General features: G+C 39.2%; 2 protein-coding genes across 2 annotated transcripts in view; one reads left to right on the forward strand and one right to left on the reverse strand.

The window, feature by feature from the left end:
- Nucleotides 1-359: 359 nt before the first annotated feature.
- Nucleotides 360-13,031, forward strand: emc1 (ER membrane protein complex subunit 1). Its single transcript, XM_080734110.1, has 22 exons — nucleotides 360-473; nucleotides 940-1,067; nucleotides 2,005-2,070; nucleotides 2,156-2,249; nucleotides 2,339-2,467; nucleotides 2,763-2,889; nucleotides 3,172-3,321; nucleotides 3,858-4,025; nucleotides 4,392-4,463; nucleotides 4,554-4,652; nucleotides 4,819-4,915; nucleotides 5,379-5,495; nucleotides 6,956-7,155; nucleotides 7,574-7,723; nucleotides 7,970-8,131; nucleotides 8,288-8,407; nucleotides 8,637-8,774; nucleotides 8,992-9,165; nucleotides 10,092-10,302; nucleotides 10,715-10,799; nucleotides 10,904-11,033; nucleotides 11,301-13,031. Exons 1-22 carry the CDS (start codon nucleotides 385-387, stop codon nucleotides 11,478-11,480), a joined length of 2,886 nt encoding a protein of 961 aa, XP_080590236.1. The 5' UTR covers nucleotides 360-384; the 3' UTR covers nucleotides 11,481-13,031.
- Nucleotides 13,032-13,143: 112 nt separating this feature from the next.
- errfi1b (ERBB receptor feedback inhibitor 1b) overlaps nucleotides 13,144-22,911 on the reverse strand; it is a 38,443-nt gene continuing 28,675 nt past the window's right edge. The window contains exons 2-4 of the mRNA XM_080734111.1: nucleotides 17,269-17,434; nucleotides 16,630-16,709; nucleotides 13,144-15,756 (exon numbers count right to left, since the gene is read on the reverse strand). Of these exons, the coding sequence (XP_080590237.1) occupies nucleotides 14,624-15,756; nucleotides 16,630-16,709; nucleotides 17,269-17,315 (1,260 nt within the window). The 5' untranslated portion in view covers nucleotides 17,316-17,434 and the 3' untranslated portion in view covers nucleotides 13,144-14,623. The remainder of the gene's footprint in view (nucleotides 15,757-16,629; nucleotides 16,710-17,268; nucleotides 17,435-22,911) is intronic.

Below are 22,911 nucleotides of genomic sequence, written 5' to 3' on the forward strand. Positions count from 1 at the left end.
TCTACCCCTTATTATAACTATGGATCTACCCCGCGCCCCCGGTCCTTGGCATATCTTTTCAAATGGGGTCCGCGGGCTAATACGTGTCAATTTGGGGGTCATTAAATGAATAGGTTTGAGAACCAATGGGGTAAATGGTATGATTTCCAGCCATGATATGGTGGCTGCTGCAACATGTAGTACGGCATTTTGCATTTTCCATCAAGTTCAAATCATGTTTGTGATGCAGCTGTCAGTACCATAGAGTATATAAGGTCAGTACACCGCACACGACATCCTGGCCGGTGGGTGGCAGCACCAGTGGAAAGAAATGAATGAATCAGACCACCTGCCTCCCGTTTCCCCTTCCGCCTGAGCTCAGCAGCCTTCATAGCTGCTTTTAGAATGGCAAAGCTAATATTATGTTCAACTTTCCTTTTATTGTGCAGCTGCGTAGCTGCGGTCTTTGAAGACCAGGTTGGGAAATTTGACTGGTAAGATAAACCTTTCGAATTTTTAAAAAATGACACGTTTTTATAATTGCTGCGTTGTAAATTTCGAGATGCTAACGCTAATGCCTTGTCCACTAAAGTGGCTTCCTCGTCTACATAATATTTTTGGTACATTTATCCACGGCTTTGGAGTAAAATCTCTGCAATGATGTTGTGAAAGGTTGAATATTAATCTCTCCATTGACCCCAACCTTCCCGAGGGGCTTTGGAAATGCCTTAATTATGAGTAATAATAGTTTAAGTTTAACACAGTATGAATGAAATAATGTAGCCCCATCTGTGACCTCCCCCATCAAGATACAGCGATGGGGGAGGTCACAGAAGGGAAGGGACCATCCTACATTCAAGGTACAAGGTGGGGTTTGAAGGTGTTGTGCGAATGTGCGTAAAGTTCTTAATCATAGTTTATAAACATCTTTTATACACATCTGTATCTTGTTCTTTGCAGGAGGCAGCAATATGTGGGCAGGGTTCGCTTTGCCCATTTTGACATGCACATGCAAGCATCCAAAAAGGTGCTTCTGGCCACAGAGAATAATGTCTTTGCCTCAATTAATACCAGGACTGGAGAACTCTGTGAGTATATTGTCACGTTTCCACCAGTGTTGCTATTCCTACGCGTGTATCAAAACACTGTTGCTCTAGATAATATGTATACTCACTGTCATACTCAAGATAACTTATAACGTGTCAGGTTTTAATGTTAAAGTAACGCGCTGACAGCGCTGGCAGCGTCCCCACCCAGGTGCCGCCAACAAGAGGGGCATCTCCAACCTTGGAAGCAGAAAGGTGTTTTGATACACGCCATTCCCACAGGACCAGTTGTATAAAGATGGTGGGCCCCAGAGTTGACAAAATGAAATTCTCATTGCCCAATCCAGTCCTGGCCTATTGACAATGTATAGTGTATGTACTCAGTGATGTCATTACGTGCGCAATGCGCATCCCGCATCAAAAACTCATTCAAGTCGCCCAGGGACTCATTCATGTCATGGTCCTGGGGTCCCGGGGATGCGCCTCCATTGGAGTCCATGTTAAAATAATTTACCGGGTCGCGGTAAAAGAAAAACATTTTAAAATTCCACAGACACCACCATTGTTCATGGGTGAAAGCATCCTACTTTACCCTACGTTAACACAAATAAAATCCACGTAGAAAGTCTTAAACAGGCGATAGAAACGTCAATGTTTTGATTCCACCGACGTCCGACGCCATTTTGCGCGCCCAAATTCATTAGGGGCACATGTTTTTGTAGTTTTAGTAGTTCTAAGTTCAAACATTAGCCAAATTGTAAAATAAATATAAGAAATAGGCAAACATTTTGAAAATAGCCGATCTACAAGCTCACAGCGCTCGAAAACATTGTATTGAGGACTCATAAAACTTTTCTGGGACCCATTTGAATGACCACCTGTGGGTCCCGGGACCCATTACATTGAAAACCTAGTAACATCACTGTGTACTTCCAATTGGAAAAGTTGGATCTATCTATTCATTCTGTATTTGTTACAGCCTGGAGACATGTGGACATGGTAGGGCCAGAGGGAAACATTGACTCTCTTATGCTGCATGGACAAGGTGAGTTTTGTGACAGTTTCATTCATGGATGTTTGGGTTTGTTAATTAATAGGAGATGACCTAATTACCTAATTTTGTCCTTTAGATGCTGTAATTGTTGTGGGTGATGGCCGTCTGCTTCGTTCCTGGGATGTAAATATTGGTGGTTTGAACTGGGAGATTGTTCTTGACTCTGGCAGGTGATTAGTATACTTATACAGGACACATTTAGCCTATTCTTGTGTAGATCAAACATAATAACCTAATTGATTTTTGTTGCACTCCTCAGTTTCCAGTCAACTTGTTTTGTTGGACAGCATGACATTGTGAAATATGTTGCCGTTCTAAAGAAAGCAGCCATTTCTGTGCATTACCTTTCCAATGGTCATCAGAAATGGATAGAGAATCTTCCAGAAAGGTAGGTGGCCTGTTGTTTTATTGACTAGGCAGCATTTATTGTAAATGTTTTGTTTATAATTGACATTCTGGCTCAAAAATGAAGAAAATGCTTTTGTAACCCTACTGCCGAGTTGTTTCTCAAACTTGCTATTAAAATATTCAATCAATCAATCAAGCTGATAGAAAAGGTTTATCAGCCCTAGTGCTGGAAACAAATATCATCCTCTCTGTGTTTTACCACTACCTTCAACAGCGGGGTAGTGATAAATAAAATAAAACATATCAGCTAAGGTACTTTGTCTTTTTGCCTACAGTGATACAGTACAGTACCAGTCTGTCTACTCGGGTGGAGATGGAGAAGTGTATGCTCTGGGAGTGGCTCCCCATTCCCACCTTGCTATCGTGGCATATAGTGTGGACGATGGGGAGATTACAAAGCAGGTAACAAACATTACAGTGAAGAAATGGGTTATTTGAGCAATTCTTTTAGCACATTAGTTTCTGCAGCTGTTTAACTCGACAGTTAAATTAAAATAAACCCGATATTGCTTACTTGAATGCCCAAAAAAGGATATATTTGAATGATATGATTATGTGTCTGATAAAGAGAATACAAATGTGAAATATTCGAATGTAGTTTTTGTTCAAACTACCACATCTTAAAATGAAGATGATCATTCAAACTACCACATCTGACATCACTTGTGTTTCTGTTCTTCTCAGGTGTCCGTTGAAGCTCCATGGCTGTCCAACATACAAGCCAGTTGTGCAATGGTTGATCAGGGGACGCTGATGTGTATAGAAACTACAACTTCATCCTTGTACATGCTTGATGTGAGAACACAGTCACAGATGACCCAGATCCCTTTACAGGTACCCATCAACACCAAACACTTTGTAAACATTCAGCAATTACTTGAAGGCTTGTATTTCTTTCTTTGGGGTTATTTGTTGTTGACACTTTAATTCTGTATGCTTGTTCTGTATGTTATTTTCCCAATACAGTGTACTGAAAATGTCCTTAATAGATGATACACTTGCTTAATGCACTCACAAGGGTGATATAAGCCTATGTTGATACAATTGCAGTGGTGGTCCGCCATAGTCTATTTTGTCCCACCATAGTCTCATAACGAATCGATAACAATTTTCATTTTGTGGTCTTTTGTATGCCAGGGATTGAACCCTGAACTCCCAATCTTAAGGCGGACACTCTAACCACAAGGACACTGCTATGAACTGATAGTTGTAAATAGTTAGTATGAAATATGAACATTTCAAGATGTTAAATGATCCCGAGATCAGCTATCAAGCTATACAGTACATAGCTTAGGTCTATCTTGCTCTCGTGCGCCAGAGTAATGCATTTAACTTACAATGTATTGTATTCTCTTTATCTCTTTTGCTAGTCACTTGGGCTTGACATTGCCCCAGGTTTCCAGCCAGTGCTGGTGTCAACTCAACCCAACCCAGCACGACCCCCCCATCCCGAGTTCTTCCTCCAGATCGGGCCAGACCACCATCTGCTGCTGAAGCTTAGCGATGGTCAAATAGTTACACTAAGGGATTTCAAGCCTGTAAGTAACTAATTTGTCTTTGCTACAACAATTATTTCTTGAGGCAAACATACAGTACAGATTGAAGAAAAAATAAAACTCTACAAGACATCAAGTTAATCTCAAATGAAATTTTTTAAATAATGAATTTAATTATAAACGTTTAATTATGATTCTCAAAGAAAACCTGGGGTTGTCAACTGGAAATCGACTTTAGAGTGTGTTATGGTGTGTAGTTAATGCTAAATGAGAACGTTTTCTTTAATTTAATGTATTACTCTGACTTAATCTGGGGTAAATGTCATGTATCATTCAGATACTGCTGTTTAGACATGTTTATGGAGCAATTATTATTGATGATCATTAAAAGGTTATTTCAATTCATAGGCTTTGCTGGTTTCATTTGCGACGGCTGGAGAGAAGACTGTTGCTGCTGTCATGACACCCAAGAATATAACTGTGAGTTACTCGAATTTCACACACTCAGAATTGTTTGGTCCTTTCAATTATGTCTTATTATTAATTTGTTCAATTGTTTTGTTTCCCTAGGCTTGTAGTGTGAACCTCTTTAGTGCAGACTCTGGACGCAGACTGCTTGACACAACTCTCATCTTTAACACGGACCCCAATGGTGGCAAACCAGAAAAGGTTAGGATGGTGCATATTTGACTATTAATTATCCAATCTTGATATTGTTGTACATATACAACATTGAAAAAATACAGCATAGTTTTTGCTCTGTCTTTCAGCTGTACTGTAACTGTATGTACAGGCAAAATACCGCGTATTTCAATGTTTTTGCTCTGTCTTTCAGCTGTATGTACAGGCATTTCTGAAGAAAGATGACTCTGTTGGCTACAGGGTTATGGTGCAGACTGAGGACCACACACTTACTTTCATACAGCAGCCAGGTATATTCTGCTTTTCAATGGGAATGGATTGGTCTCTTGCCATTTGTGAGTTTCTGCAAAAATATACTCCATTCTCCATAAAAATTAGAAAGACAAAAGTTTACAGTTTACAGTTTAGGCATTTAGCAGACGCTTTTAATCCAAAGCGACTTACAATAAGCAGAAACCTGCTCAAAAAATGCAAGGTCCACGACAGATCCACACACATCTGTGGTATTTCTTATAGCGGTTGCAGCAGGGTTCTTCGTTAGTCATAGCTGCTAGTTCCCACCTGAAAACATTGAAGATCCCTGTTTCGCCCCATAAGTCACATCTGCCCAGATTGTGTCAAAGATCATGCCTCACCTAGACACAGGATCTGACATGAATTACTGCAGTACTTGCGTAGGAAACCGGGTTCAAATCCAGGGTAGAAGCGGAAAGTTACATAGTGCAGCTTTAATGAATTGTTTTCTCCCCCCAGGTCGTGTAATGTGGACTAGAGAAGAGGCCCTATCAGATGTAGTAACAATGGAAATGGTGGATCTGCCTCTCACAGGGGCCCAGGCAGAGCTAGAGGGAGAATTTGGCAAAAAAGCTGGTAAAACAAAAACTACTAATTTCTTTATTTTTATTTTTATTATGTATTTGTTTTATTTTTTGCATGAATCCTCTTGCTTTTATGTATTACAACAAAAAATACACAGAAGCCTGAAAGTACAGCTGCAAAAATCTTTAATGCTTTGATCAGTATTTGAACATTTTATAAAAATGGGGTAAATTCTGTTGTCTCTGCCTACTCAATTAGAGGGAATTTAATCTTCTCTCCAATCTTAATCATAGCTTTTACTGTTAGAAATATATATGGACTATATAAAACATGGCTTTTTTAAACAGTTTCTACTTTGGAAACTATTGTCTATTTTCAAATAGCAATACAATGCACTTTATTGACTCAGATGTTGGAGAATTATTTTAAGGCATTTTTATTGGTAAATTCCAAAAGGAGTAATGGTCGGCTGGCAAAGTGTGCTTCGTCAATGCTAATTTGCTTAATGAACCTTTTCATATAATGCCAGCTTCACTTTCCTCTTCCTTTTTTTGCTGCTCTCGGATTCAGCTATTCAAGGTAACAAGCTTCTCTGCTCTTCATGATAGCATGCGTCTGATGTAGATCTTTTAAGTCACACTGATTCACTCTCTCCATATTCTCACTGTTCATTAATACCTCTGCTATGCTCCCTTATCACTGTTGTACAAGGGTACAAACTAAGGAAACCACACCTCCCTACCACTAGGCCATGCTTCAGCCTCTTGCTGAAACACTCCACTGTTGCTCATTTCATAAAGTCGGAGCACCACAATGAATTGATTCATAACATTTCATCCAAGCACTATCAATGTTTCTGTCAATCACTTCTCTGTCTTAATTTAGCTTGAATTGTTTTCAGATCTTTGTAAAACTTCAGCTTTATTCTCTCCTGTATTCTTAGTTCTGTTTGATTCTGGCACTGCTCTATGAATTATATCAATGAAAAACTCTTCTTCTTCTTTTTCTTTCTCACTATTTACACCTACAATTATCAATAGAACGATTGTCATCCTGTTTTTTTAGATTTGTTTTTGGGCTTGTATGCCTTTATTGGATAGGACAGTAGACTCAACTGACATTAAATGGGGGGAAGAGACGGGGAGTGACATGCGGTAAAGGTTGTTCAGATCGGGAATCGAACCAGCGACGCTGTCGGGCATCAATGCCTATTTGGCGAAGCCTAAGTGGTATGCGCCTGGACCATAAGGCCAGCGGGCACCCCAACGATTGTCATCCATAAATGTTGATCCTTGTATAAAAAAGCTTCTAAAATAGGAATGAACCTCCAGCTTCAGTCTCTCACATACACTAAACTGCCATGGGATTGAAACCCACGTGTCACTCCTCCACTGTCTATCTTTCCTCGTTTTCATTCTGTGTCACAAGGAGAATAGACTGCCAACTATACTACTTTTAAATGAAAGATATCCACTGATGTTTGTTGATGTTTCTTCAATTATGTATAATAGATGGTTTGATGTCCATGGTGTTGAAGAGGCTTTCCTCGCAGCTCATTCTGCTCCAGTCATGGATGGCTCATCTGTGGAAACTGTTCTATGATGCACGGAAACCCCGCAACCAGGTCAAGAATGAAGTGTCCATTGAGAACCTTTCCAGAGATGAGTTCAACTTGCAGAAGATGATGGTTATGGTTACCGCTTCTGGCAAGGTATGATGCAAACAAACACCTGAACCTTTTGTGATTGTCAGTCTTCTGAAATCGGTGTAGGGGTTTTCTAATTGTATTTCGTACAGCTACTAATTGATAGTATTAGTAACACAGTGTAGTACTATTCATATACATTATTATATATAATTAGCAGGCTGAAGAAAGTAGCAGTATGTTTCACTGGTGCTCCCAATCTTTTCATAGAGCTGCACCAGCATCTTATTTGGTTGCACCCATACATAGACACACTTGGCCTGCAAAATGTAAGGTGCACTGGTGCGATTCATAAAACATTTTAGTTGCTCTGGACAGATTTTGGAGTGCCTGGAGGACAAGTAATTGTCTCAGTTAAAATAATTCATATACATTTTGGAAGTGTGTTTCATGCCATTCATTATTTTGAATTTTGTTTGTTAAGCTCTTTGGGATTGACAGCAAGACTGGTACAATTGTATGGAAACACTATCTAGACAGCGTCCCGTCGAATGCAGCCTTCAAGTTGATGGTGCAACGAACGACAGCTCACTTCCCTCATCCACCTCAGTGTACACTGCTCATCAAAGACAAGGTTAGACATTTTTTAATTTCAACTGAGCACTTGCTCTGTTTTCAGTTAACTGCAGTTAAGAGAATGCATTGGCATATCACAAGTACCATTCCCTTTTGTAACTTTGATAAGTAAAGTGCTACTGCGTGGACATAGTGTACCACTTCTGGACTAGTAGGAAGTGGAGTTAATTGCATTCCTGACATCCTATACAATTATTCTGATGTGTATGTGTTACTCATTACATTTGTCCATGTCTTGGTGCAGGACACAGGTCTAGCTACCTTGCATGTGTTCAATCCCATCTTTGGAAAGAAGAGTCACATCACCCCGCCCACACTGCCTCAACCTATTCTTCAGTCACTCCTGCTGCCGCTCATTGATCAGGACTATGCTAAAGTGTTGCTTCTTGTTGATGACCAGTACAAGGTTAGTGGCAAACTACCATAGTCATATTTTGTGTTAATCAGTGTACTACACCTTCTTCTGCCTTCAGTTGACCACCAAGGGCTATGCTTTCACTGGTTGTCTTCTGAGAATTATACATGCATATCGTTATTATAATTTTTTTCTCTCTCGCCCTAGGTGTCTGCTTTTCCCTCTACGAAGAATGTACTACAGCAGCTCCAAGAAATGGCCTCCTCCATATTCTTTTACCTGGTTGACAATAGTCAGGGAAGGCTTTCAGGCTACAGGCTACGCACGGTAAGTACAATTTTATTGATCTGGAGATGCTTGCAGTATTAGATTTTTTGAGGAAATCAATAACCCGTCATTACGTTCTAGTGAGGAAAATGCAGATTTACCCTGTGTCATCGACCACATTACCACAATGTCCTTGAGTTTGATGCTCATCTTCCTGCCACTCTTACCTTTCCTATCCCAATAAACATACATCGATGACGATTAACTAATTAACTAAACAACTCTTCAGGACCTGTCTACTGAGCTGATCTGGGAGGTGTTCATCCCAATTGAGGTGCAGAAGATAGTTACTGTCAAGGGGAAGAGGCCCAATGAACATGTGCACTCTCAGGGCAGAGTGATGGGAGACCGCAGTGTCCTCTATAAGGTATTTCTACTAATATAATTTTGTTTAGATAATAACATGCTAGATAAAAATGTTTAGTATATATTTAGTTTGACTTTTCTTTCTAACCCTGTGGGGAATCAATCCAACCAAACTGTGTGAAAATAAGCAGCTAGTAGCTAGCTAGTGACTGAATTTTCCTTTAGAATTAATGCTGATGATGGTTATATAACCATTATGTAACCTTGAATTCTCATAGTACCTGAACCCCAACCTGCTGGCTGTGGTGACGGAAAGCACAGACACGCACCCGGAGCGTAGCTTTGTGGGAATCCTGCTGATTGATGGCGTGACTGGACGGATTATCCATGAGGCTGTTCAGAGAAAGACCAAAGGACCGGTGCATTTGGTGCACTCTGAGAACTGGGTGGTGGTGAGTAGTATTCACAACATCTCCCTGTCCCATGAGGTGGGGTTACGGCATGGATTATGGCTCATTAAACTTGTCACAATGATGATGACGTATCAATGACTACGTTTACTTGGGCTGCATTATTCATAAATAAAAGAGATTTCGGTCATTTTAATTCCTGGATTTTGTATATACCGGGATGTGAACTGGTGACCGTCTGATTACCAGACAGCCTTTCTGCCTGCTAAACTACAGCTGCCCTAGATTAAAGACAACAATGCAAAGTCCCAACTTCTTGACAAGAGAAAAAAAATGAAATACTGTAAATGTCGTCACACCATGTATGGGGTCATAGGAGTGAGGCTGAAACGCTAACTGTTGCTGTCTGAATGAAGGAAGAAGGTTGTATGTGTTTGTTTGAACAAGTTAGCAATCACTGGAAGATGTTAAAAATAGCTGCTGTTGCTGTGGAGGGGGGGCGTCTTCTGTTGTTCTAGCTACGTTCTGTAGCATGTGAATGGGAATATGAATGGAATTGTATTAAGAAAACAATAAGCAACTTTATCAAAATATATTGATAAATGTCTTGTGATATGACTCATTTAAAATGAGGACCAAAGTAAGATTAATGCAAACATGACAAAAATAACTTGTGTGAAAATCACCTATAACTGGGCATTTAACATGTCAGCTATTAACAAGTCTGCCAGTAAATGAGAATAGAACAGACTAACTTTGAAAATGGTCATTGCCCGGAATATTGTGTCAGTGAGACACCCATATTTCTAGAAAAAATATAACTCGGATTAGCTTTTAGATGTTGTGTTAAAAAATAATTTTGCACTTCCTGGTAATGTGCTGCAATAAATATAAAAACAAAATATAATAACCCCATAACTAATATATTTATGGCTCCCAACCATTTTTTTGTCTGTTTGATTTGACAGTATGAATACTGGAGCACCAAGTCACGGAGGAACGAGTTCTCTGTAATTGAACTGTATGAAGGAATGGAGCTCTACAACAGCACTGTGTTCAGTTCGCTCGACCGACCCCACCTCCCTCAGGTGCTTCAGCAGTCTTACATCTTCCCCTCCTCCATTTCTACTTTGGAGGCCACCCTCACTGAGAAAGGCATTACCAGTCGCCATTTGCTCAGTAAGTATCAATTTAGATCAGGTCGATCAAACCTCAAGCCTGAGTTATGTTTAGTTGCATGCAGGTGTTTGTGCCACGAAAATAGCCGATCTACAAACTCGCACAACATTGCAGCTCTTATAGATCTGCTCTTCTCAGTGTGCGACACTGGCACGTAACCACGTATAAACCAGGTGTTGTACTCTGTGACTAGCGTCCTGCAATGGGCCGGGTACCTGCGGATACCCGACGGGTACAGTATGTGACCCATACTGTCTTGGATGTTACCTTTTTGTTTTATTTCTTTCCTAGGGGTTTTCTTTTTCTGTCTCTCGATTAAATAGATGAAATGCGTGTGAGAACAGCAGTCTGCCATGTTTCATAAAACATAAATGTATTTTTGGCAATCCTTACAACTTTGTTTCTCTCATAGTTGGCCTGCCTTCAGGGGCAATTTTGTCCTTGCCCAAGATGTTCCTTGACCCACGGAGGCCAGAGATCATCTCTGAGCAAAGCCGGTAGGTACTTGAGTTAACTTAAATGTAAACTGTTCATTTGACAGTTTTTTTTCTCACTCTTAATTTGTCTAATATCCAACATACTTATTTGTTCAATTCTGCAGTGAAGAGAATCTGATACCTTATGCTCCAGAGATGCCAATCCGCACTGAGTGGTTTATAAATTACAATCAGACCGTGTCAAGAGTACGTGGAATTTACACTGCCCCCTCTGGCCTGGAGTCCACTTGTTTGGTGAGATATGCTGGCTGTTTTAACAGCATTTTGACAAACCAAAATTGTTGGAAGGCCCAGCTGTGATTCCTCTTTTTCTTTTGACTTACTGTATGTACTCATGAGCGAAGGCCTAAATTGTGTATTAATAACGGAGTCCTACACAAACCATGTATTTATGTATTCATCTAGTGTACACAATTACTTTTTACCCTGTAGATTCCATTAACTAGTTTTGTACTTTTCTTGATCAAAGCTAAAATTCAACAATTACTCCCTGCCCTCCAGGTTGTGGCGTATGGTCTGGACATCTATCAAACCCGCGTCTACCCGTCCAAACAATTTGATGTGCTGAAGGACGACTATGACTACATGCTGATCAGTAGCGTCCTCTTCGCCCTTTTCTTTGCCACAATGATCAGTAAACGCCTAGCAGAAGTTAAACTGCTCAACCGGGCCTGGCGGTAAAATAGAGTAAAGTACAGTAGCTGGAGAAATCAAAACATCTTGATGATTCTACTAATGTGAATGCATGAATGGCCTCACTCTGTGAAGTTGAAGCAAAAAGAAGCTGAACTCATCATCGTTGCTGTAGACCAGTGGTTCCCGAACCCCAGCCTTGGTACATTTGCTTAATTTCCATCCTACCAGGACATTAATTGTATTCACCCTTGTAATAATAGCTGTTTAAAGCCTGAGTTATACTTACACTTGTGTGCAACTAAGTTTTAACCACTTAAACCCTGTATACTTTGTTGACCGCAGTACCCCAGGGTACCCCCCCTCTTTTCCCTTTACACAAAAAATCGTGCTAAAATGAATTACCGGTAATTTACTGTACAGGCTCACAACCTGTTGCGCTGCGTTGCCATGCATTGTGAGCTTGTTGATGTAAATGGACTATTTTCTCTGAATGTTTGCCTATTATGACATGCCCTGAATAGGGACCCCTTCGCTCGTGTAGAATGAAAGTTAAGGGGGCCACACAAGTGTTCACCCAAGTTTCAGTCGCACAAGTGTGACCGTACCCTATTCAGGGACTAGTTAGACCCGGTAGGATGGAAAAGCAGCAGTACCAGGGGACCTGAAGAACTGAGTTGAGGATCACTGCTGTAGAACGAATCTTAAGTACGATGATGAAAACCTTTTTTGAAACATGGGGGTTGGGAGGGTTGTTTGTACTGTATGTTTATAACTTATTTTTCAAGGACAAGTTATAGTTGTTAGAATAATTGGGGGGGGGGGGGGGGGTGACAGTTTGTGTTTTAACTCTGGAATTCATAGATTCGTGTACATAAGAAAATTAGATAATTTAATTAAATTACAAGACATTACATTGAGATATTGATAGTTTTTGATTTATTAAATGGTAACACTGGAGTTTGACAGGAAACGAGGAGAGGAAGAGAACTGAGGTGGCATGCAACTAGGGTTGTAAGCTGCATTTAAACTTAATGTTTCATGGTGTGCACCTTAACCAATTGAGCCTCCAGGAAGCCACGATGCCACTAGGTTTGATTAAGAAATTCATAAGCTTTTTTTAATTGTCTGAATATTTGATAAATGAGCATAGCTAACGACTGTCCCATCAAAGTTTTAGGCATGCTGTCATTGCTGTTATTAATTACTTAGCTGTTGAATATGGAAACAATCTGTGAACCTGTATGTGAAGAATTGCATTCTAAAATATAATGACCATTTGAAGAAAGGTAAAGATCAAAGCCACCTTTGTCAATCATAGTCTGGCTTTAATTGAAGTATATTATGCAAATCAGTTCACAGTAAAATCAGTGTTAAGTTCATCTATTTGTAAAAGAGTGTACAAAGATCTGTAGGTCCATTTTGAGAGTATAGTTTCAGCGTTGCATTAAAACTGATTTTACTGGGTAGTCATTTGAAGCTATGGTTTTGAAATTACACCAAGTTACCTTACATTTTCGGCAGCTTGCATAAGTTGCATCTATTTATTTTTGTCTGCTGCTCTGGTACCCCATTAAAATCTGTGGCTTCAGAACTCAAGCTATTGTATTTTCTATCCTTTAAGAGACGCAAAAAAAAAAACCCACTTTATAACCATCATTGTTTTTAGAGGTAGGCGAGTTGTATAGAAAGATAAATAAAAGACGGTAAACTTTTTGGAAACACAAATAAGTTATTTATTTCTATAAATAGATTAAAAAAATACACAATTCCACACGCCTTTACTTCTGACAATGAACAATTGACATGAATTAAAATTAGTTTTTACCAAGTCAATAATCCTTCAAGATCTGAAAACCCGTCAATGTAACGAACTTTGTAAACTCGGGTCTGCACGTCAGTATAAATGTAATGCAGCCTTTACATGAACATAAATACTTTTTTATACATGAGTCGATTCTTCATCACAGCTAGTAAATAACCTATATGTTTGGATAATAGACTATGGCATGTACTTCTCAATACCTGATTCTTAATTGGCCTTTTGTGGAAATGTTTTTAACACTTGCTCAGACATGGAACCACCAAAAAAAACTTGTTCAGAGAAAGAAAATCACGGTGAGATTAATCAAATGTAATCATGTCAGTCATTGAGTCCCTAAATATTCACATTTGCATTCACAAGCCAACTTGAGTGACTAATGAAACTATTAGAACAATTTCAGTCTATGAAAATGAAAAGGTATGTCTACTGGGTATTGCAATGCTTAAGAAATGTGTTTGTATGTGTGTGTGTGTATACATTACACACATACATCAGATACTTAATAGTTAAACATGTCTTTAAAATCCATTTGTGATGGTTAAATATTTTTAAGATCATTATTCCTAATTCAATAGCTTTAAGTAAAAATAAAAATGAAATTTCAAGAGGAAAATATATGCGAGATTAGTTGTGTACAAGCCCAGCTTGTACCTACATCCAACTATTTGTCATTGTAAAACTGAACATTAATACCATTCTGTTAAACAACTCATCATATAACAATTCATTTTTTTCTTTCATGTTAATGAGCTGCATGGACCTGGTCACTGTTTAAAAACTGATCGGCCTGCCTGTCGATCAGTAGGCTTCAGAGTACTGTATCAACAAGGATGTTAGCCTGTTACTGGGGATACAACAGTTGACCTGGCTAAATACTGATACTCACAGGAGTAAAAAACCCAAACTACCCATAATGCAGTTTGACAAAACTCAAAACATATTGTCAATATTTATGGTGTAGTTCACCCCCAAATTACTTTTTTTCCTTTTGATTACTCCTTATTGATTTACCCCCAATCCCCCATTGATTACGGATGGGGGGTACATTTAATCTTTTTTTATTTTCCTTTCTTGGGAATGCAACAAATACAAAACAATATTATTTAACTCAAGTCTCCATGGCGTGAGTAATCAAAAGTCATTTTGGGGTAATGATCAGGTAGCATGTTGAATTTGTTTTCACACAGTGTCGACTCCACTGCACAACACTGTTAGAAGGGATATATTATTTATGTTTAGGATTAGATGCTTAAAGATATGTTTCAACAACAAAGTGCTGTGTGATATGTTGATCTCCAAAACACGTTATCACTGAAGCATACAACAGTATATCAGGCTATATCGTTTTCAGACACAAGAGAGGCTTCTATCTGTTCTGGCAACTCCACTCTGTACTGCTCATACTGGTGTTGTCCTTACTGTCTGGTTTACTGAGGAGCCTTTCTAATCTGCCCATGTAGGCTGGTCGGCCTGGGAGGAGGAAATAATGTGTGGTACTGGCTTGCCTACCATCCTTCATGATGGGAACGATACAGGGAGAAAACTGGTCTGCAGGGGGCGCCCTTTCACTTTGCTGTCTCTGCTGGGCTTTGCTAACATATTTTGGGTTAGGAGCAAAACTTTGTGTAGCAGGCATCACACCATTCACATAAAGGGGAAGACTCTTGGGACTTGGGGTGCGTGGCGGGCAGACTGGAACCAATGGAACCCTTGGAGGAATCTTTGGAGGCTTGTCTTCCTCGTTGTTAAGAGACCATTCATCAGCTATAGTTTTTGATAAAGTGGAAGGCTTTGGGCGAATGGGGATACGAGGGGGGACTTCAGGCTTATCAGTGGCACAAGGTGTGGAGAGGCTCTGAGGGTGATGGTGGGGTGTAGGGCCTGAATAGGAGAGACGACGTCTGGAAGGCTGCAGACAGTCAGGCTGTTTGCTGCAGGTGATTTCTCTGACTGCTGTCATCATTTGCTCATTGTCATGTTCTTTCTGGCATTGCTGCCCTTGGCTTCTGTAGTTAACCCCACCTATTGTCCAACTGTTAACTCCTACACTTGTCCCAGAGTCAGCCACACAGCCCTTGGCTGCTGACGAACCATCTGTGCTAGCCCAGAAATTTGCTTTACAGTCAGCCCCACCACCACTACTCGCTGTGGAGCTTTCCTGGTAGGCATAGTTAATCTGACCATAGTTAACCTGGGCGAAATCCCTAAAGCTGCTCCGGGTGGGGGCTCCATAGCAAGGGGCCTTGGAGTAGCCTTTAGGCAGAAGGCGGCGGCGGTCGCTCGTGAAAAACTCCACCTCGCTATCAGCTGCCTCGTCTGACATTAGCTCCTCAGGGTCAGGAAGAGGCGGAAGGGGCTTGGGATCTCGGTGTTGGCCCTCGAGCACTGTCAGTCTCCGGAATGAAGGAACTACTTGGTCTCCCTCGTGGGACCGTGGCACGTTATGATGTGATGTTGAATGTTCCACGTAGATTGAAGACTCCGTGAAGGGGAACTTAACTGGAGAAAGGAAGAACTATTATTATTCATAAAATACTGTATATCTATGCTATCTGCAAATCCTGAATTGAAATTGAATTGAAATTGAATTGAATGTGTTTTGTATTGGAAAGCTTTGCTATCACAAAGAGTTAACTGGTGTTTTTTTGTTTTGTTTAGTTTTTTTCTTCGGTAGAACTTGAAGTGAGAAGAAACCCCTTCTGTTTTACTCAACATGCCGGAAATGGGGGCATACAGCCACTTACAGTAAAAACACCCGCTTAACCTATCACCCTCTTTGTCAAACATCAGTCACAACACTCTGATTGCAGTGAGAATAATCATTTTTATCTGAAAGACAAAAGCCAATCTCAGTAAAAGCTTCCTGTAACCTTCTGCTGCGGTTCCGGAAAAACATCCGACCTCAAGAACAGCTGGTGTCCAGACAGTGATACTCTCTTCCTGCCTTCCTTCCTGTGATTCTGAGTTGTCTTTTACCAACCTCCTATATATGGAAACCTTACTACACTTGCATTAAGATAATGCAAGTGTAGTAAGGTTGCCATTGATGCAAAAACAATTTTTCTTTTGTTCATCTGTTTTTTTTTCAGAATTGAATTAATATATATTACTTACGTTTTAAAACTTGCGTGGTTGCAAACACTACTTTTTATTTCTTTGAAAACACTTTACTGTTTTAATAACCTGGTATGCTGTATTTTAAGGTATCGAATTTCTCAACAATCATCAGTAACAGGTTTTTGAAGCCATCCATGAAATGGTCACTATCGTCTATCTGTGAGCAAGGTCTGTTAGTTATAAGAGTAAGAAGTTCAAATTTCAATTCACTCTACGACTAATGGCCTTAAAGACAAGTATGTTTAGTTTACTCACTTTCAAATTCCTTGGACACTTGCTGTTGCTGAAACCTTGTCGGATTGTGTTCCATATCATTACCCAGGCCAAAGCATAAGCTGCAAAAACAAGAAAGATTGAGAAATCCATACAGGGCTGTATGTAAATGATTCCTGTACATAACCTGTCACAAGTAAGTTATAAGTGAAATAACAAGCATGACATAATGCATTAAATGGCCATGGTGCTTTGGGCTACTGTCTGAGAATTCATATTTAGTTTATTCTTCCCTCGGGCACCTTGTTATCAGGAATGCTACAAACTTCAAACCATGTGACAATTCAGCAATTCAGCTACATAAGCAAAAAATAAATAAAAGCATTGATAATCCAAGCTCTCAGCAGCTTTGGACACCTTGATTCGTCACACTCATAACCCCCACTCACTCACTTTTTCTGCCAATGCATACAGAGAACTAAACCAGAAAAGTACAATATTTACATGTTTCTTATCGTGAAACCCTTTTGTTGTTGCTCAAATTGATATGGCAAACATAAAAGGCATTTGAGTGATTATTGTATTGGAGTCACAGCTGTACTACCATGTCTGCTAAAGTGATGTTGTACAACAGTGATGATTTCTTGTACATTTTGATTTTAGTATGGCGTTTGCTTTTACCTGCTCATGTCATGCTGTCCCCAGTAGTTAGAGAGGCTCCCATCCATGTTGTAACAGATCTGGAGGTTGTATTGTTAAAAGTCATGAGGATATGTGACGTACTGGTCAAATATCCCATTACAGTCATCTCAGTTAAAGTTATATCTTCATTGTGATGACTTGCAAGCTGCAGGGAGAATAGAGGATAAGAAAAACAATCAAAATAAGTATAAATAATAAATGTATAATACAATATTTATTGATAAAATGCCAGGCATGTTAAATTGCATTGAAATTACAACATACTACAGAAATGAGACACAGTATACAACACAAAACCCCAATGAAATATTCCAGCCTCCAAAGGCCAACATCAAGAATTACTTTATGTGCACTTAAAAAAGTGAAATACCACGACTAGGACATGGACTTCCTATACAGTAAAGTCCTGCGGTAGTTTAGCTCTGATTTGTATACACGCAGAGTAGAGTTAAGTGGATGCATAGGCCCTATGTGTATCCAACATATTATTCAAGTATTATTTCCATACACTAACCCTCTCTTTACTGATAACACTTTGGCAAGACATTATATACATTTTTTAAGTAAAAGTCAAGTTTCACTATTCAAATGATTCTTGCTCTAGAGTCTATGGTTTTAGAGGGCAGCATACTGTAGCGTGGCTAACTACGCTGTGTGTGTGCTCTCTTTTGTAGTTCCAACTTAAAGCCATTTGTCTGATGAATGGGGTATTAAGCAACCTCAGGGTCAGAAGTGGGAAGGCCAGAGCACTCCTTTCATCCCTCCCTCCTTTTTGTAGCCGTGCCAGGCATCCTCTGTAGTAATTAATGCTATATGCGCCCACAGTTGTGGAAGCACTATCTGCCATTTGAACAGGGTAATTGTGCAATGTTTCTCTGATGGTACAATGACAGGCTCCACTAGCATATAATCCACACAGTATGTCCAAAAAGACAGAGTCCAGAAATGAAATTGTTTTTGCTTCTGATTTCTTTTTTTGTGAGGTCCTATTAATTATAGATTAAAGCCTAAATCAACTGTATAGAATAGCCTACTAAATGGAAGGACACTTAATACATTGATGAACACATAGCTTTCACATGGGCTTGAATCTGTGACTTTTTGGTTACTTGTCTGCCATTGTAATTACTGGGTCCCTCACCCGGCCTACTGTCATCTGAATATGTCATCAGTAATGAAGACACAAATGGAAATGACAAACCTAAATGTATTTTTTTTTTTAAACATTGCATTAGATTAGCCAAACTTGCCTGGAAACTAAGGCCGTCATACAGTCTATTAATAAAGGTAGCCTAATTGAGGTCGGCGCTTCCCCTATAATGACTGCTTCATTAAAAGGCCAGTAATAGCTTTAAAATGTATGGCTATGGAACAATGAAGCGCTGCAGATTTCATTTCAGTAACCTCCTCCACCCCCATTGCGAGGGACGCTGGGACTCAAGTAGGCTCAGTGTAGGCTAATCATTTCAACCCATCCACTCCTTTGCAGTCACAATCTGATCTTGTATTGTTTCACACTTTCACTAACTAATACACGGGGCTTAGCTGTACACTCAATGTAGGCCGCAGAAACGCAGAGCATGCATAATGCAACCGCAAACCACTACAAACGAGAAACTGACCTAATGCACCTGTTTGAATATTTATGTAATTCTTAAAACAACTGTTTCTGGCGTCACTTCCGCCAGTGAACATCGGCGATGGAAGAAGCTTGAACAATTGTGAATTCTACCGGCAAATTACTCAGCCTGCATGAATGGGGCCACTCTGGCCTGAATGGGCCTTTGTAAAGTGTGTGTTCGCTCCGCGGAGAGCCTGAAAATCCTCGAGAACTCTCCCATGAGGTCAGAGCTGAAGACGTGCCATGGAGACATCTGCGGTCACGCTATCCACACTTCAGGAAAAGCTGGTCGCGCTATCCTCACTTCAAAATATGGTGCGCTTCTACACGGCTGTTTACGGTTTGACAAGGGGATGGTGCGTTCATGCTAGCTGGTAAATTAGAATTTCTAGACTTTCGAGACCAAGGGTGTATAAAATATGGAACTACATACTATTCAATCAACAGATGCTTTAAATTAGACCCCCCCCCCCACGTAGTGATGTCAGTAGCTCATATACTGAATGAATATGATGCATAGTAGTGATGTCTGTAGCTCATACTGAATGAATATGATGTATAGAATAGTGATGTCTGTAGCTCATACACTGAATGAATATGATGTATGGAGTAGTGATGTCTGTAGCTCATATACTGAATGAATATGATGTTTAGAGTAGTGATGTCTGTAGCTCATATACTGAATGAATATGATGTATAGAGTAGTGATGTCTGTAGCTCATACACTGAATGAATATGATGTATAGAGTAGTGATGTCTGTAGCTCATATACTGAATGAATATGATTTATAGAGTAGTGATGTCTGTAGCTCATATACTGAATGAATATGATGCATAGAGTAGTGATGTCTGTAGCTCATACACTGAATGAATATGATGTATAGAGTAGTGATGTGTGTAGCTCATATACTGAATGAATATGATGCATAGAGTAGTGATGTCTGTAGCTCATATACTGAATGAATATGATGGCATAGAGTAGTGATGTCTGTAGCTCATATACTTAATGAATATGATGTATAGTGATGTCTGTAGCTCATATACTGAATGAATATGATGTATAGTGATGTCTGTAGCTCATATACTGAATGAATATGATGTATATAGTAGTGATTTCTGTAGCTCATATACTGAATGAATATGATGTATAGTGATGTATGTAGCTCATATACTGAATGAATATGATGCATAGAGTAGTGATGTCTGTAGCTCATATACTGAATGAATATGATGCTTAGAGTATTGATGTCTGTAGCTCATATACTGAATGAATATGATGTATATAGTAGTGATGTCTGTAGCTCATATACTGAATGAATATGATGTATAGAGTAGTGATGTCTGTAGCTCATATACTGAATGAATATGATGTATAGAGTAGTGATGTCTGTAGCTCATATACTGAATGAATATGATGTATAGTGATGTCTGTAGCTCATATACTGAATGAATATGATGTATAGAGTAGTGATGTCTGTAGCTCAAATACTGAATGAATATGATGTATAGAGTAGTGATGTCTGTAGCTCATATACTGAATGAATATGATGTATAGTGATGTCTGTAGCTCATATACTGAATGAATATGATGTATATAGTAGTGATTTATGTAGCTCATATACTGAATGAATATGATGTATAGAGTAGTGATGTCTGTAGCTCATATACTGAATGAATATGATGTATATAGTAGTGATTTCTGTAGCTCATATACTGAATGAATATGATGTATAGAGTAGTGATGTCTGTAGCTCATATACTGAATGAATATGATGTATATAGTAGTGATGTCTGTAGCTCATATACTGAATGAATATGATGTATAGAGTAGTGATGTCTGTAGCTCATATACTGAATGAATATGATGTATAGAGTAGTGATGTCTGTAGCTCATATACTGAATGAATATGATGTATAGTGATGTCTGTAGCTCATATACTGAATGAATATGATGTATAGAGTAGTGATGTCTGTAGCTCAAATACTGAATGAATATGATGTATAGAGTAGTGATGTCTGTAGCTCATATACTGAATGAATATGATGTATAGTGATGTCTGTAGCTCATATACTGAATGAATATGATGTATATAGTAGTGATTTCTGTAGCTCATATACTGAATGAATATGATGTATAGAGTAGTGATGTCTGTAGCTCATATACTGAATGAATATGATGTATATAGTAGTGATGTCTGTAGCTCATATACTGAATGAATATGATGTATAGAGTAGTGATGTCTGTAGCTCATATACTGAATTAATATGATGTATAGAGTAGTGATGTCTGTAGCTCATATACTGAATGAATATGATGTATAGTGATGTCTGTAGCTCATATACTGAATGAATATGATGTATAGAGTAGTGATGTCTGTAGCTCAAATACTGAATGAATATGATGTATAGAGTAGTGATGTCTGTAGCTCATATACTGAATGAATATGATGTATAGTGATGTCTGTAGCTCATATACTGAATGAATATGATGTATATAGTAGTGATTTCTGTAGCTCATATACTGAATGAATATGATGTATAGAGTAGTGATGTCTGTAGCTCATATACTGAATGAATATGATGCATAGAGTAGTGATGTCTGTAGCTCATATACTGAATGAATATGATGTATAGTGATGTCTGTAGCTCATATACTGAATGAATATGATGTATAGAGTAGTGATGTCTGTAGCTCATATACTGAATGAATATGATGCATAGAGTAGTGATGTCTGTAGCTCATATACTGAATGAATATGATGTATAGAGTAGTGATGTCTGTAGCTCATATACTGAATGAATATGATGTATAGAGTAGTGATGTCTGTAGCTCATATACTGAATGAATATGATGTATAGAGTAGTGATGTCTGTAGCTCATATACTGAATGAATATGATGTATAGAGTAGTGATGTCTGTAGCTCAAATACTGAATGAATATGATGTATAGAGTAGTGATGTCTGTAGCTCATATACTGAATGAATATGATGTATAGTGATGTCTGTAGCTCATATACTGAATGAATATAATGTATAGAGTACTGATGTCTGTAGCTCATATACTGAATGAATATGATGTATAGTGATGTCTGTAGCTCATATACTGAATGAATATGATGTATAGTGATGTCTGTAGCTCATATATCTTGAGTGGGACTTGGAATAACAATGTCTGGCTTTTGTGGGGCCTTCGCAGCTCCACTCGCATCCGACCGAGGGGCCTCCACCTCGGACTCCAGAGTGGCAGACCCTTCACCCGGGGACCACCTCCAGGGACCCCTGGCGATATACCAGCGCCCCTGGGGATATAGAGACTGAGAACCGGGTGGCGAGGGGCCGACGCCGCTCCTTCTCGCATCCGACCGAGGGGCCTCGGCTGAGGGACCAACCAGGGACCCCCTGGAGCTCCGGGGACCCCCTCGCGCCGCTCTGATTTTTGGACCTCCAATGTTAACTACGATCGGACAATTATTTTTTTAGAAATTCGGGACTTTGACTTCGTAGACCCCCTCCAGGGGACCCATGGAACCCAGGAAAATTGACAGCGCCCCTGGCACTGCAGCGCACAAAAATCGACAAATATTACCATAATACATTCGCTATACAGCAAATAGTATAAAATCAGATAAAAATTAAGAAGTTTGTTACCATAAAACAACTATGTCACCTTGTTCATGATGTACCTAAGTACCTCTAAAAATATTCCCAACCTGTTTTACAGTGACAATAATTTATAATAAATTCGACAAATATTACCATAATCCATTCGCTATACAGCAAATAGTATAAAATCAGATAAAAATGAAGAAGTTTGTTACCATAAAACAACTATGTCACCTTGTTCATGGTGTACCTAAGTACCTCTAAAAAAATTCCCAACCTGTTTTACAGTGCCAATAATTTATAATAAATTCGACAAATATTACCATAATCCATTCGCTATACAGCAAATAGTATACAATCAGATAAAAATTAAGAAGGTTTGTTACCATAAATCAAC

Source organism: Nannobrachium achirus (assembly GCF_963921795.1).
Source record: "Nannobrachium achirus genome assembly, chromosome: 9".
In the NCBI taxonomy this organism is placed as follows: domain Eukaryota; kingdom Metazoa; phylum Chordata; class Actinopteri; order Myctophiformes; family Myctophidae; genus Nannobrachium; species Nannobrachium achirus.